This window comes from Gymnoscopelus microlampas, assembly GCF_963454915.1.
Source record: "Gymnoscopelus microlampas genome assembly, chromosome: 23".
Classification (NCBI taxonomy): domain Eukaryota; kingdom Metazoa; phylum Chordata; class Actinopteri; order Myctophiformes; family Myctophidae; genus Gymnoscopelus; species Gymnoscopelus microlampas.
Genome location: NC_139960.1, coordinates 25,860,189 through 25,877,142, shown reverse-complemented (window position 1 = coordinate 25,877,142; position 16,954 = coordinate 25,860,189). Strand labels below are relative to the sequence as shown.

The 16,954-nt window shown below is 42.8% G+C and overlaps 1 protein-coding gene across 3 annotated transcripts in view; it reads left to right on the top strand.

Moving 5' to 3' along the window:
- Nucleotides 1–16,735, top strand: part of syt1a (synaptotagmin Ia) — a 104,573-nt gene extending 87,838 nt beyond the window's left edge. For 2 of the 3 annotated variants that reach the window (XM_084050039.1, XM_084050038.1), the window contains exons 7-9: nt 2,175–2,292; nt 14,064–14,197; nt 16,229–16,735. In XM_084050039.1, the coding sequence (XP_083906165.1) occupies nt 2,175–2,292; nt 14,064–14,197; nt 16,229–16,435 (459 nt within the window). In that variant the 3' untranslated portion in view covers nt 16,436–16,735. Of the gene's footprint in view, nt 1–2,174; nt 2,293–14,063; nt 14,198–14,412; nt 14,450–16,228 lie in introns of all 3 variants that reach the window. The other variant, XM_084050040.1, reaches the window with a different exon arrangement.
- Nucleotides 16,736–16,954: the final 219 nt, after the last annotated feature.

The following is a 16,954-nucleotide window of genomic DNA, read 5'->3' as shown; positions in this document are numbered from 1 at the left end:
TCTAAATTTTTATTTTTAAATAGGCTCTGTCATGATTAATTGACCACATATATGAAGTTAAACAACTAAATTCTATCCAAACGATATCTTAAAAGTAAATTCCGTGCCTCAAAAAAGAAGTTTGAGAGCGTTTTAAAACCTAAAGTAAGAAGTGAAGGCACTCGCACAAACAACAATGGCTGCCGTTCGTCTTTTGTCGGCTGCTCTCAGGCTGCACTCGGCTTCATTCGGGCTCACTCGAACTCGCCACCTGATTGGCCAACTGTCGCTGTCAATCACAGAACGATGAGCGACGACGCTGATAGGATCGTCCATTTGGTGTACGGGCTAGAAACGCCCAGACAAGCCTTCAGGGCAGGCCAGACTCCCTCCTAAAATCAAATGGAAATAAGATTTCCGGAGGGAGGGTTTAGCAGGCTAGTATAACGTTGCTATAATTCATAATGGTTGTGTCCTACATATAAAGTAGGTGGGATCCCATAATTATATTGATTATTTCTTCTTGTTGACATGTAATGTGGCATCTTGTTGACATGTGGCAGGAATATGAATCACATTCTGTTCCAAATGTCAGTGGTTCTCAAAGTAGTGTCCGGGCGGGGACCCCCAGGGGTCCTTGAAGGGGTTCCAGGGGGTCCCCAGTTAAATTATAAATGATAGAATAGGAACCAAATGGATCCTTGTGGTTCTGTAACTCCAAGAGTGTAAAAATGTTATCTAATTCATTTGTACACTCTCAGAGTTATGGGGGTCCGTGGCCTAAGATGCATACCAAACTGGGGGTCCTTGAAATGAAAAACTTTAAGAATCACTGCCACACGTGGTTCTGACCATCTAGAAGGATTTAACTACTTTGAAGTGGTGATAAGCTACAAGTAGACAGACAAAATAGCCGATCTACAAGCTCACTCATCTGCTATTTTCAAAATCTTTGAAAAATGACATTTTTCTTAACGTTAAAACCATCCAAATAAGTATAGCCTATGTGTACAGTAGAACCACTTTCAACATGGCTTCCCTATTTTGGGTAATGGGCGAAAAAAGTGTAGCCTGACAGTGTGTTGCAGGTTCGAGTCCCAAACCCGACGACCTTTGCTGCATATCACTCCCCATCTCTCTCTCTCCCCATTTCCTGTCAGCTTACTGTCCTGTCAATAAAGGCATAAAAGCCCAAAAATAAATCTAGGAGAAAAAATAAAAAGTTTAAATAGTGGAAATAGCAGATCTACAAGCTCACAACAGACAACACATTGCAATGTGATGCGCTATGAGCTTGTAGATCGGCTATTTTCACTAGTATATATGGCTCAATAATGTTTGTTCCAGGCCTATAACTACATTAAGTTATTAATAACCACTTAAACCCTATATGCTTTGTTGACTGGGGTCCCTCAGGGGTCTGTAATTCGGCCCCCTCCTTTTTCCCTCTACACCAAATCTCTTCACCGAAAATAGCAGATTTACTAGCTCACAGCTTGTAAATCTACTATTTACGCGGAAAGTTCACCTATTTTCGCCAAATGTGTGCCTATATTATGACATCTCCAGAATAGGGATTCTATGTGTTTTTCTTCTGACATTAGCCTACTGTTCCATTTCCACTAGGAGACAGCAGCCAGACTGCAAGATGACTAACAACCTGGTCAACAGCTTTCTTGCATACATCAGTGGACTATTTTGAGTATTGGTGCAGAAAATGGGACACATGCCATTTTGTCTACAAAACTTATTACATCATCAAACACATCTTATTCACTTGCAAATTTGTCACAAAACTCTGCTGGTATGAATCACTTTAAAGGCAGAGAAACGGATTCTTTTACGTGCTGGAAATTCTAATCATCAAATCGGAAATCTGTATTTGAACAGCTGAATCAGCCTCGCTCCCAACATTCAATAACCCTTAGAGCAGTTAGAGGAGTCAGGACAAGAGTGGAAGAAGTCCACCCTGGTAAACTCTGCCAAACTCTATATAAACAAACACAAGGATACTTGTATATATATCATCAATCAATCTACATTCAATTTCACAGTTACATTCCGGACTTGTATTTGTATTTCTACATTGCAGTATTGATACTTTTACTTGAGTAAAGAATTTGAGTACTTTTTCCACCACTGGTAATTGCAACTATTCTCACCCTGCCCTGAGATGTGTCTTTCTTTTCCCACAGCAAGAGAAGCTAGGAGATATCTGCTTCTCTCTGCGATATGTGCCCACTGCTGGCAAACTGACCGTGGTCATTCTAGAGGCCAAGAACCTGAAGAAGATGGACGTCGGAGGCTTGTCAGGTGAGGACTGCATTTATGTACTGCATTTATGTACAGTGCGTGCTAGGGTTTAACATTTTCCGGGAAATAGCTAATTTTAATTCCAGGGAATTTTCAGACCTTTTCCCGGGCTTCCCGGGATATCCCGTTAAAGGGTAAAAAAAAAAAAAGTGCCCACTAAAATGCATTTATATGTAGATACTTAAATAGCCAATTTTACACCGAGGTGCCCAAATGTCCCTATTGTGTCCACCTATGAACTTGCACTAATAATGACTTAAGTTGATTTTAAAAAAATCATATAAATATAATATATAAATATAATAGCCTATAGTGCCCTGCCCTGGCGGAGATCTGCCCTGTTGCGCAGCAGCGGGTGAAGACAATTAACTTTAACGAGGAGCTGCGCTCAAAACGCACTCAAACAATGTCAAACTCTAGCTGCTGAAATAAACGTTCCATTTGTATCATTATTGACAAGAGAATTTGCAAAAGGATTACCATCAGAGCGCCGGTGAGGTCACAGCTTATCTCTACTTTTGTAGGATATTGATTTGATAGCCTAAACTTGTCATTTGTTTGCAGTTATTAATTTATATTAGGCTACTCGCTGGATATTATAAGACTCCATTTTGGGATGTTGGCTGTATGTTGTCTATTAATCTATATTTTGTTGTTGATCAAATGTGGGGTTTTGTAGTGTGATTTTGATGTGCACATGCATGCGCTGCCAGCACTGTCAATCAATGAGACAGACAGCTGTTGTGCAGTTCACTTGTTCTACTGGGTAGTTCTAGTAAAATGGTAGTTTGAACGTTCTAAAGGGTAGGGTAGGCTACATTAATGATGATAAAAAAATCGGACCACATCGGTCTAATTCTCTCTCTCTCTCTCTCTCTCTCTCTCTCTCTCTCTCTCTCTCTCTCTCTCTCTCTCTCTCGCACGCGCTCTCTCGCGCTCTCTCTCTCTCTCCAGCTCTCCAGTCTGTCCTCTCTCTCTATCAAAAGCATTGCTTGGCTTGCGCGCATTTTAAGCTGGAATATAGGCTCGACCAAACCTATCTACTGTTTATGCAGCGTTTCACTTGATGATGTTGAATCTGAACTAGTCAACTGGTGTCTATCGTATTGACAACAGAGGAAACGGTGTAAACAGCGTGCGCAGGGCAGGCATGGGGCATCACGGCCACTTGTGTTTTATTTTGTTCATTACTGTTACATTCAGTGTGTCCCATATTGGTTCAAAACGGGACGATGGGACCCTGCCCTGGTCGGCAACGCGGCAAGTAACTTGCCTAATTATAATAGTAATTCCTCCACGCTGTAGATAGGCCTTTCTAATAATTAGTATTAATTTCTAACAAGAAAAAAAACAAAACGGGAAGCCCGGGAACCGAAGTGAATTCCCGGGATGGTAAAAAAAAACGAATTCCCGGGATTCCCGCATCCCGGGAATCCCGGTGTTAAACACTAGTGCGTGCGTGCGTGCATGCTCCAATGCCGAAGCTTTTACTTTGCCTCTTACAACTCGTGCACCAGTTACAACTGCTGCTATATTTTTAACAAGCCTTTCACACATCACTGACCACTACTACTTTGCCGCAGATACATAGAATATCAAGGATGGTGGTTGTGTTCACGAGCTTCCTCCCCTCATAACCTGAGAATATCAAACCAAGTTATGTTAGTGCTAAAATAAATAAATAAATCAGAACAAATAATTATGTCATCAAATGCTTTCAGGAGAAATGAGTCGAGTGTCAGCCATAATGCCCTGAGGAATCAGTAGAGTGGGCGAAACAGTGCTTCACTGTTCAAACCTAATGTGGGGAATATGTGAACATCTCTCTCTCTCTCTCTCTCTCTCTCTCTCTCTCTCTCTCTCTCTCTCTCTCTCTCTCTAACGATCACGGCAGACTCTAATGAACACTGCACGTTCTACCAGGGTGAGGAAAGGTCCCACTGGGAACAAACAGAAAAGTAATTTGACAACTACAGTAGTCCATCTCCCACAATGCACCGGTGTACAATCAATAGCTGACATTTATTATAGCACAGAAAGCTTTTGAAATGAATAGGGAGACAGAGTGAGACCATGATAACGGAATGCTAAACCTAGTTCAGACCAAAGATTTGCGATGAGATGAAACTGTTTTAAGCCCGATTTATGCGGCCCTACAAAGCCATGTGCAGTAACTACAGTATGCAAATAATCAACGTAATGAAAAGGCTTTACAGTTTTTAAACTGGCCATCCAAAAGGGTTATCAGTGTGTAAGTGATGTTGTTGTAATAATTAATCTGTTTATGAGGTCATTGTTTATTACCCCAAATCATGAAGGTTGATTTTACCAGACAAATAAGTCAGTTTCTCCAAAAATGTAGTTACTGCTCTTTGGCTTTGTAGGGCTGTATACTTATGGCTGAAAATCGTCTTCTTCTTAGAACATTGTGGAAAGAAATCGCTGTGGTCTGAATTACAAAGTACAGGTGTGTGTGTGTGTGTGTGTGTGTGTGTGTGTGTGTGTGTGTGTGTGTGTGTGTGTGTGTGTGTGTGTGTGTGTGTGTGTGTGTGTGTGTGTGTGTGTGTGTGTGTGTGTGTGTGTGTGTGTGTGTGTGTGTGTGTGTGTGTGTGTGTTTTAGGAAAATATGCAGATTGGTAAATTAGGATTAGACATTTAGAGGTTAGGGTTAGGGCTTTTGGGTTGGACTTGATTTACACAAATGTTGATATCCTCACAAGTATAGTAAAACAAAATACGTGTGCGTGCGTGCGTGCGTGCGTGCGTGCGTGCATGCGTGCGACCATGCGTGCGTGTATGTGTGAGGGGTTGGGGAACATTCATTGCTCCACCGGCCAGGGTTCAACAGTTCCGCCATCAGTCGGAAGTGCAGGCAGCACTCATTGAGGAAACAGCACCTGCATGATGGATCTCAAGCAGTGCTCCACTAAGATCCAATTTTGGTTTCACAGCAACAGGTTTATGTTCACAATGGGGGGGGGGCGTATTTTTGTTTTGTTTTGCCGTGAGTGAAAGGTTTTATGTTGACATATTTCTCTGAGATAACAAAAGAAGTCCCATCTTGTGATTCTGCTTATTTCTCGTGACGCAACAGGTACTCGCCACAGGCAAAGGTGCACAGCAGAGGCCGTTCTCTGTGCGTCATTGCCTCAAACACGAACACACCTACACCTCCTACACACTGACATGGTTTCTCTCTCTCTCTCTTTCTCTCTATCCCTCTTCCTTTCTCTCTCTCTCTCTCTCTCTCTCTCTCTCTCTCTCTCTCTCTCTCTCTCTCTCTCTCTCTCTCTCTCTTTCTCTCTCTCTCTCTCTCTCAATTTCAATTAAATTCATTGGGGCTGTATTGGCATGTTGAAACATACGTTTACGTTGCAAATGCAAGTGTGAAAAGAAAATATGTATGTGTATGTACAATAAAAGTTGTAGTCCTAAAAAAAATCAGATATCTCTCTCTCTCTCTCTCTCTCTCTCTCTCTCATATATATCCACACATACTCACATGCACACATCTACCGACTTCCTCACAGAACTGACTCTGCTTCTCTTCCCACTTCCTTCTGTCGATTAAAATAAATAACCAAATCCCCCCATGTACAACTCCTCCCATCAGCTCTGCTTGCCACAATTACCCTGCACCTGGGTCCACTTGCTTCACGCCTGAGAGCAGCACAGCCTCACCACCAGAGCCTAACCACCCTGCAGTATACACTGTGCTATGCACATTAAAAGCTTAGAGCTTCCCTTTCATCTGTCAGACTAGCATGGACAGCCGTGTGGCAGGAGACCGTCCCCGCTACCGTTTCACGCCACTGCCGTAAGCTCTCACCTGTATCCATCTGCAGCAGGGGGCAGTCAGCATCCTGGGCTGCCAGCCCCATTGATGAGGTCATGTACACAGTTAAAACGTTTTAAAGGAAAACTGTGCAGAATTTCAACCTAAATCCCATCGTTCTGATGCACATGGAATGTATGCCTGATGGCGTGCCGCCGTGAACTAACGTTTCGCTGGGAAATACATAGGCGACGATGGGATTTAGGTTGAACATCTGCAAAAACTCAGAGAGTATACAAATCTCTTTTCTATACGCTCATTAGCGTTGAGGGTTCTATTGTGTAAAAGGTGACTTTATTCCAGGCTAGGCGGTTAGACCGTTAGACATGTTCGATCGTTGATGATAACAATAGCAATGCTTGATCATCTTATCCACGACATCTGTGAAAAGAAATGTTGATGTTTATTTCAACCATGATCATGCAAGCCATATTGTATTCAGTATAGTACTTGTCTGTCATATTATCCCTCCAAAAGTGTCTTTATCCTCTAAAAGTGTGGCAGTTAGATGAAATAATGGACAGGTTTAAAATAACAATAATTATACTCTGTTGTGCAGCATGTCTGAGCCAGAGCTTGAAGAGGTGGACAAGTAGACTAATGATGGCTTAGGATCAGTCTTCCCCACCACCACCTTCCTGTTTACCATGCCTAATTGCTGCTCAGAAAGCAAGACGTGGGTATTTTCATTAACCAATGTATATAATCAGAAATAATTATTTTGATTGGCGCTTACATGAATTTTCCCTCTGGAATACAGCGAGCCAGGCAAAACTTCCTCAAAGACTATTACTATCCTGGGGACAAATATTATGTGAAAATAGTCACAATGTAATACAACGCGCTGCATTGTGAGCTTATAGATCGTCAATTTTCAGCAAAGAAATGCTGTAGAGGGGGAAAAAAGGGCGAGTCTGGTAACACACACCACTTAAACTACTTTTTGTCTGAAGTGGTTAACCACTTAAACCCCAGCATTTATATTGTGGGGAAAGCTTTTGCTGAAAATATCAGATCAACAGGCTGAAAATAGCCGATCGACAAGCTCACAATGCGTCGCAGCGGCCTTCCTTTCAGAAGCGCGCCTTCACAGATCCTCACGTTCCTCACGTCAGGGCACGCTCCACCGGTCCTCGACAACTTCCAACACCAATGGTAGCCTTTTGCGCACTGAGCTGGAATAGAACCCCCGGTCTCCAGCTCGGCAGACCAGCAGGCAACAGGCAACGCCAAGAAAGCTAGCTTGCTTTGTGGAGCAAGTTACGGCCAGGTATTTTGCGGGGTCGCTACACTACCCCCTCCTTTCAGAAGCGCGCCAGCTCGGCAGACTGGCAGGCAACAGGCAACGCCAAGAAAGCTATAGCTCACTTGGCAGAGCAAGTTACGGCCAGGTCTTTTGCGGGGTCACTACAATACGTAAACAAAGTATAAAACAGTCATATCCATCCCATACAATCCTGGCGCCAGGCTGGCTGGCCACACTGGAATACTTTCCTTTTTGTCTGATAGATTTCCTTATATTTCTTTCTTCTTCTTTATGTGGATTTTGTTGATTTACCTTCCTTATGCAGATTACTCCCTTTATCTTGACTACTTCCCTTATATCTCTCCTGCACATGAGACTATTTTTTGCATGAATGCCTATGTCCCATATCTGTTACTGTTATAATGCCACACCTAATGTATTGCTCTTACTGCTATTGTTAACTTCACCTTATTGCTGCACCTTACAGTATGTACACATCTGCATCTGATGCCAAAAACAAATCTCATGTATGTACCTGCCACTATATAATCTACATATACTGTACTTTGTACAGTATGTATATACATCTTTGATTATTTGACCTGTATCTGTGCTCTTCCTCTATCCTTCCTCCCCATGAAAAACAGAATTTCACCCACTTCTTTACACCTTTAAAAATGTGATGTGACGATAAAGGTGATTCTGATTCTGAATCATAAAAGTATAAAGCAAATGGCTAAAATTAATCTAATCTAACATAGGAACACTGCATAAAATGCTTGTTCCTGTGGGGAAATAGCAGTGCTTCAAGTGCTTTAAAACATCTGCCCTGCTGCACAATTATTCACTCTGCCAGGTGGCCTGCAGTTCTGTGTTTGGAGTGTTAAGGAGGCGGACAGCTTTAATGTGCTATTCTGGAACATGGATGTTCTGCTGTTAATGCTTCTTAGTCTTGTGGCAAGAAAGGAAATTAAAAAGGGTTGTTAGACGGGTGAGTGTGGCCCTTTACAATTTGAAGGCCCTTCTTCTGTAATCTAGCATTATAGAACCGTGGGTTAGGAGATCACATCCAGTAATTGTGGATGCAGTAAGCACCACTGTGTCCAACTGTCTCCTGTCCTCAGCAGACACGTTGCCAAACCACACAGTTTATGCGTAGCCGTAGGTGAGCCTGCTCTCCACTGTTACACTCTAAGACTGCACCATACTATCCCTGGATATGCGAGAAAAAAGAACAGTAACATTTCATTTCAAGATGGAGGATATTGTCACTGCCAGAAATGTGTAGCTGCCCACTACTGTAGGTTGTCACCACAGCTCCTTCTACTTACTGTATAAAGAATGAGGTGTTGGTGGTGATAGATCAACTCACTGGTGAAGTATTCTATGTATAACCTCTATTTACTATAAAGGATGAGTGTTGGCATTGATATAGATCAACTCATTGTCTCCGCCAGGCCGAAAGGCATGGCCGAGACACAGCGTTTTGCACCCTGTCCGTCCGTCCGTCCGTCCGTCCGTCCGTCCGTCCGTCCGTGTATCTGTCTGTGATCAGCTAATCTCTGGCACCGTTGGCTTGATTGCAGTGAAACTGTGCACACACACTCCCTGGATACCAGAGCAGAACCTCTGGCCCAAATTTTTCACATGGGCCTGTTATAGCGCCACAATTTTTACTCCTACAGATTTTGTCAACATTTTTCATATTCCATCCTGATTGGCTAAGATTGGCTTCCAAAGTTTGCAGGAGTGCTCCGTTTTGAACAAAATGCCTCAAATCATGAACAAAGCGTGTGATTTCCGTGAAATTTTGCACGCACATTCCCACTAGACTGAGGAAGAAATGCCACCCGAAAATGTTCAAATCAGCCTCATGGTGGCGCTATAACAGTTGATTTGTGTTTTTACCTATAACTGCACGATCTGTGTAAAACTTTGTATGCGCACTCCCTAGAGGCCAAGGAAAAACCTTTGCCCTGCATTTTTCACATCTGCCTTTTATAGCGCCACCAGGAGGCCGACTTATGTAAAACTTTTTTTTTATATTACTCCTACAAATTTTGTCCAAACATCACACAAATCGGTACACATCTCTATTGTCAAGTGATCAAGACGGATCCGTTTGATTTATCATATTCCATCCTGATTGGCAAATGCCGATCATTGCTGATCCACAATAACCTACCTGACCTGGCGGAGACCTGTGCTCCGAGGAGCACTTTTTCTATTTGGTGATGTATTCTATTCTGTGTATAACTTCTCAGTGGATGGAATTGGCAACTCAGCTCTCTACCAGCAGTGGCTGCAGTGGGTGGATGGTAGAACACCCTCAACACTTGTTTCTCAGCAAGTGGTCCATGGCATAATTATAGGTGGTCCATGGGGGGGGGGATTGGCTACTTTCGACCATAAAAATACACTTCTGTCAAAAATGGGTATTTCACCTCCCCACATGTCAACTTGCTTTGGTATGGGGTCACAATAAAGTCACTAGAGTCCCTTACATTAGACTGTGTGTGTGTGTGTGTGTGTGTGTGTGTGTGTGTGTGTGTGTGTGTGTGTGTGTGTGTGTGTGTGTGTGTGTGTGTGTGTGTGTGTGTGTGTGTGTGTGTGTGTGCGTGCGTGCGCGCATGAGCACGCATGCATGCATGCATACTGTATGTGTGCATGGGACACAAAAGCTAAGTGGCTGTGAATGACTGTGGAGGATATGGACGTGCAAGCCATTGTAGCTAGTGGTGCTCGCTGCATGTGTGTCTCATACGATGTTGCAGAATAAAGTGAGTATGCCCATAACAGGGTAATGGACCTGGGTGGGGGAGGTTATCACAGCACAGCGGCACTGTGTTGGTGGTAATGAGGCCGCGTTGCTCGATCCAGCGCGCTGGCTCACCATCAAGCCTCTCTTACGTGCTGAAGGGTTTATTTGTTTGCTTCCCCATGCTCATTGCTTGACTGGTTAGCCTGCTAAATCTCAGCCCCTGTCTCTTTTGTGTGGATGCGTGCTTGCAAGTGTGTGTACATGCGTGCGTGCATGTGTAACACCACAATCAATAGTATTATCAGGATGACAAACGGGACCAATGGGAGTGGAAGTAATTTGAAACTGATTATGGAATGTGGATTTTCTTGAGTGAATGAGTGAGCGAATGACCAGTGTGTGTCATTCTCTGCATGTTGTAGTGATGGTACATGCACATTTCTTTCTACAGCAATTTATGCAAAAGACCAGCACCTTATACAGTAGATGGGTATGCATGTACATGTACATGTACAGTACGTGTGTGTGTGTGTGTGTGTGTGTGTGTGTGTGTGTGTGTGTGTGTGTGTGTGTGTGTGTGTGTGTGTGTGTGTGTGTGTGTGTGTGTGTGTGTGTGTGTGTGTGTGTGTGTGTGTGTGGGGGGGGCCCTGTTTTATGTTGTGGTGTGAGTATGTGATTCACCACTGAGTCAAGTGTGTAAAGCTGAGCCGACAGTCACCCCTGGATGCCCCTCCTCACTGGCAAATCCAAAATGATGGTGGGGAAACTAAGATGACAGCTTAGCTATATTTAACCTGCTTGTGCTGGTGATTAATTTGCATACTCTACCAACCAGCCCCCACAGCCTCCGCACTCGGCTAAGAAACACGCCCGATGAGCGAGCGCTGTATTTGTTTGATATCTTCACACCTGATAGACTTTAATGCACTAAGTGACACCTGCCCCCTAATAATCAAAATAAGTAGCAATTAGCAATAATTAACTGCCTGAAACACATCGATGCCCACTTGAATAAAAAAACAGTTGTTCCTTTCTTTAGCACCTCCCATAGAGGTAGATTTGGCTCGGTGCTCCTTTTGTTCCTAGGATCCTGCCTCCTGCCTCCAGCCTCCTGCGGGGGGACATTTAGACCAGTGGCATTGCCTCGGCCCGCCTCATAACTCATGGCCTGCTTCCCAGATTCAGATGAGTAACCCTCAGGATTGTGAAGAAGTGCCTCTGTAGTGTACACGTGCGTGTGTGTGTGTGTGTGTGTGTGTGGGGTGGGGTGGGGTGGGGCCCTCGCATCAGGGGGCACAGCCGCTCATCCACAAAATGGGAGAGATTGCATCCGTCTGGGATTAGATGGCAAAATGGGCCGGATATGAGTTGTTGCAAGACTCTGAAAAACCCAATAATGCCAGGCCCTCATCTTCTGAAGAGAAGGGATGGTCTGGATAGCCCTGATGTGGCACCACAGGTGGTTTTCATTCTAAGGAAGGGTTATCTTGCATAACCTCATTCAGTTGTTCTGTTGTTTATACGCAGGCGTGCTAAGATTTGTGCCATTACTTTTTTATAGACAGAATGGTGCAATGTACACATTGTTTGTCAGTCAGTGGGAGATGTCACACACCACAGTAGTTAGTAGGATAAAAAGGAGACGTTTCCCAGCTAACTTGGAATTCCCTGTGGATGCTGTTTTGAATAAAAGGCAAGCAGAAGGATCCATCGATAAAACCTGACGATAAAGGTGGCTTATACTGTAGATGAGAGTGGAGAAGATTCTCATTTAGATACAACTGGAAAAATTCTTCTCTTCTTTCACAAATGGAAAACTCGCACGCACGCACGCACGCACGTACACACACTTCAACCTCTGTCATCACAGCATGCGGTGACTGTCTCAGCAGGAGATTAATAATGGACATCCACTCCATATCCCGTTTTTCTTGCTCACCCTTTGTCCCTCAACCCTTCACTTCTTTTCTTTCATTCATGTCCCTGTTGTCAATTCATTGTCTTGCTCTTTTCATCATCCATCTGTTCTCTCTCTGTATTCATCTCAGTAGGTCCAGAATGGAACTACGTACAACCCTGCAATCAGCTCTTGTCCCCCCAAATCGGATAAAAGATTAAAGGAGCTAAGCTTGTCTGATATGTGCTATTGCTAAGAATCCCACATTTTCTTGTGCTGTCCACATAAAAACATACACCCTAAATACTTTGTACATATGGAATCCATACATAATTCCACATGATGTGCTCAAGCAGCGGTTCAACAATTGATTAGAAGCATTACTTCACAGTCTTATTTTTCGGTCCTCTCTGGTGCCCAGCATTGCGTTTCAGCGTTTAGATGGATGTTGTTCAGCCATTCAGCCCTGTTACCATCCAATCATCCCTGAGTGTGTTGTGTTAATTTGATTTAGCCTTTCCCAGATAGTCCATTTTCATTACATACGTATTAACTACGCTGCTTGTATTATTATGGCAATGTGATCCAGAGACAATAAAGTATGCACACTGGATCATGCTCCAAAGTGTAAAATGCATTTGGTTTCCACCAATGGAAACCAAATGAAGTACACACACAAGCACCTAAAAATACTGTACATGTAGAATACTGTACAACAAGAAGAAAAACACTTGTCAGGTCGTAAATGCACAAGCGCATCCTCCACTTTATATCTCTCTCACAAACCACATTTGTTTAGAGCAAGCATTGATTTATTTATAAATCAAATGAGCTCACGCCCATCTGATGCCACTTTGTGGGGCATTTAGAATTAGATGGGACCTCACTTCTCTGGGGCATCAATTCCTCTCTGGTGCTATCTCCAGCTGGTGGCACTCTAGGCCAGTGATTCGCAAACTTTTCAGGCTGTGACCCCCTAAAATAATCATATTTGAACTGGGGACCCCCCACCCTGACAAGCACTTGGAATGTAGGAGTTGAGGCATTACATTTTCTTTGACTCGGTTCTAGATAAATATTTTGAAAATAGCAGATCTACAAGCTCACAACGTGAGGCAGTGTGAGCTTGTAGATCGTCTATTTTCTAAATGTTTCCCTCTTTCTTATTATTTGACAATTTGGCCAATGTTTGACCAGTTTTTATAGTTTGTAGATTACTTTTGATGCAGTAATGGTATTTTTATTTTCTTACTTTTTTTTTTTATTAAAAAGGTTAAGGTTAAGGTTAAAGTCCTTAAATTGTCACTTCACTGTCATCTGGGGACCCCTCAAAAAGCATGACCCAAACCGACCCACAGGTTGAGAACCACTGCTCTAGGCGACCGCCTAGTTTGCCTATGCCGAAACATGTCCTGTCTATGTCACAACCCATTCCTTGAAATCCCATAGTGCACTTCAATTAAAATCAGTGCCAGTTTCATAATTTCAAAGTACGATTGTTTTTGTTGCTTGTAACCCTGACCAGAGAACTCTCTCTTCTCCATGATGATTAGCATTCAGAAGACAAACAAATCAGAAGGATAGCCCAACATACTGCTTTTTAATGGTGGAACTCTGTGAGTGATGGCTGCTCTCTACTGGATTAGCAGAGAGTGGCTGTGGAGGGAGGGAGGTTGTCTGACCTCAGCAGGCCACTCTTCAGGGAGTCCAGATGACATTTTGGGGAAAATGTAAATGAGGCCCCCATTGGGAAATGGGAAATGAGCGTCATAGAAAACATACAGCAATCTCACAAGCACGCTTTATCAATACCAGCCTTCTGTGCTTGTTGTGAAATGTGAAATGCATTTGTATTTCTTACGGTGTTTGAATGTCTGATTAACATTCTGGAAAACTGCACTCAGTTCAAAGAGAGCAGTTCAAAGACCAGTCCTTTCAGTATTTACAAAGGAGTCTTTAAGGATGCGGATAACAGACCGACTCAGTAACACCTCGTTCCCTAATTGACCCCCACTCTTCTCTCACTCCACAGATCCGTATGTGAAGATCCACCTGATGCAGAATGGTAAGAGGCTGAAGAAGAAGAAGACGACAATCAAGAAGAACACTCTTAACCCTTACTACAACGAGTCCTTCAGCTTCGAAGTACCATTCGAACAAATCCAGGTACAGATTTCCATGGGCTTCGCAAATTACAATTAGATTACACTGTTAAGTGCAGAGAGCTGCACCCGTTGTTGAGATACCACACATAATCTGCTTTTCAGAAATAAAAAAAACTACACTTAACAAAAAAAGAAAGATAATTGAAGCCTTTCAGCTGTGACCATAATCTGTTTTTTATTTCAGAAAGTTAATACCTCAATTTTGAATCTGTGTAGGTTCGTCAGTTTGGCAGGATAATTACTCAGTAGAGTGGTGAGATACAATACAATCCTATGCACTTCACTGATTGCACACCTGTCGCATGAAGCTTAACACCGAAATAGCATGCCACAAAATTATTATCTTTCAATGTCATGATTGAGTTGCATTTACGGGTGTTTGTCTGCGATGAAAGACAAAAAGCTCGCAAAAGCTGGGTTTTTTTTCTATTCGCTTGAAAGATGATAAAGAATACATAGATGGGACTTCAACACTCCAGGCAAAATGGAATTTGCTTTTCTGAAACCTAATAATAACAATAATACCTCAGATTTATATAGCGCTTTTCTAAGTACTCAAAGTCGATTTACATGGAAAGTGAAAAGAAAAAAGAAGAAATCAACTTTATTGGGAAAAAGCTAAACGCTGATTCAAGGTTCAGATACTGTAGTCTGTTTTTATCTCAAAACAGTAAGATTTAAGGTTCAATCAATACTATTGAACACTACCTCTGAAGAGCGGAAGCAGCTGTGTGTAAAATTAATTGCAGGAATCAGGAATAATTATTTGTTGTTAAATGTGGCTTTCATTAGCAAATAGCAATCCAACCTCCAGATAACTTACATAGAACCTCTTTTAGCAAACCGTAGTGGTTGTTCTACTTGAGCTTAGTGCTGCTTTTTGCACAATTAATCAAAACATTTTGTCTCACTAATTGTGTGAAGATTACAAACATTACTTTAATTGCTTTATCTTGTGACTCTAATAGGACATTTGTCACTGTCTCAGCTCAGCATTCTCCTCAACATAAATAATCTGTGGAGGCAAGGCAAGGCAAGTTTTGCCAATACATTATTTTTGTTATCTAACTGGTTCTGGGCATCTCACATCCATAACCTGTAATAAGACCATATAAGATACACAAGACAGGCACAATTGCATACATGGCTTGAGGATTACACATTAAATTCAAAACCAGATTTTTCAATTGCTTTTTGAATTATCACATGTTTGCTTAGACAAGCTGCTTACAATAGTACAAAAGAGGACTTCTAACCTCTAATTTCATTCACTTTCATGAGCAATCTGAAGGTGAACCTTCCCTTTTAAAAATCACCTAACCCCAACTGTCCGCCTGAGTATTCAGTATTTCATTACACGCTGTATTAGGCATGGTCTTTTAGAACAGTGGCTCTGTGTTCATGCAGGTGGCGGTGGTGCTATCTCAATACGCTAGACTGGAGGATCGAAACTTAATCAGGGCTCTTTGTGCACTAATTCATATTCTCTGCCAGAGATTGACGTCCTGGTCACTCCTCTTTGCAGTGCACCTCTTTGAATAAACACATGCTGAAGGCTGAGTTCTGTACCTCTAGTAATCAGACAATCTGCTCTGTTTGGCTTGGTCATGAGGAATGTCATTCACTCCCAATGAGTGCTTCTGTCTGGATGAGCATTTTGGTTGGTATATTACTGGACTTCAGAAGTGAATATAGGTACATAATAAAATGCACAAACTCTCTCAGGATTGTTTGACGTCACTGATATCGCATTCCTGTCTGAGAATACTCTTGTTGTTTATATTCTAATACAGCTACGTAGGAGCCTTGGGTCTGTTAAGCTTTTGTAGAGGAAGCATCGCCATTTATTTTATCTAAGCAAGCATATGAGTCTATTAGAAGATGAGCTGACACCCTCCTTTTTTGTATGCACTTGATAAGGTGTTTTTCCTTTTTTGTATGCACTTAATAGCAAAGCTTTTATTTCACAACCTGATATTTGTGTCCTGTCCATTTCTCCGCTCCTTCTCTTTTCCAAATGTCTCCCTTTCAGAAAGTGCAAATTGTTGTAACTGTTCTGGACTATGACAAGATCGGCAAGAACGATGCCATCGGTAAGGTCTTTGTGGGCCTCAACAGTTCGGGGACTGAGCTGCGCCACTGGTCCGACATGCTGGCCAACCCCAGGAGACCCATCGCCCAGTGGCATGTGCTGAAGCCAGAGGAGGAGGTGGATGCCCAGCTCTCCACCAAGAAATAGGCGGGGCCCTTTCTGCTCCTGCCATGTAGTGCTCTTTAGCCAGTATGTGTAAATACCTCAGTGATATATGGGTCCATCCATCGTCAGTACCCCCCAATCCTACCTGACCAAACACCGATCTTACGCTGTACGTCTCCCTTTTCTAATTGTTGAACGTCCTCGTGACATCTTGGCCCCCGGCGTTCAGACTTGTTCTGTCAGGTTTGGCTCTTCACTCGGTCTCTGTCTCTCGCTCTCTCCCTCCCTCTCTCTCCCTCTCTCTCTCTCTCTCTCTCTCTCTCCTCTCTCTCTCTCTCTCTCTCTCTCTCTCTCATATTAATATGTTGTCAATCCCCATGCCCTTATACCCCCTAACCAAATGCCCCCTTCTTTTAAGCAATATGATCTGTATAGATAGCGCATGACTGAAAGAATTTATCGTACCACAGTTGTATATATCAGTATGCAGACAAAAATTATTTCTAGTTTGTGTTTGTATGTTGTTACCCGTTTCCTAATCTGTGTATATCTCGATGTTTT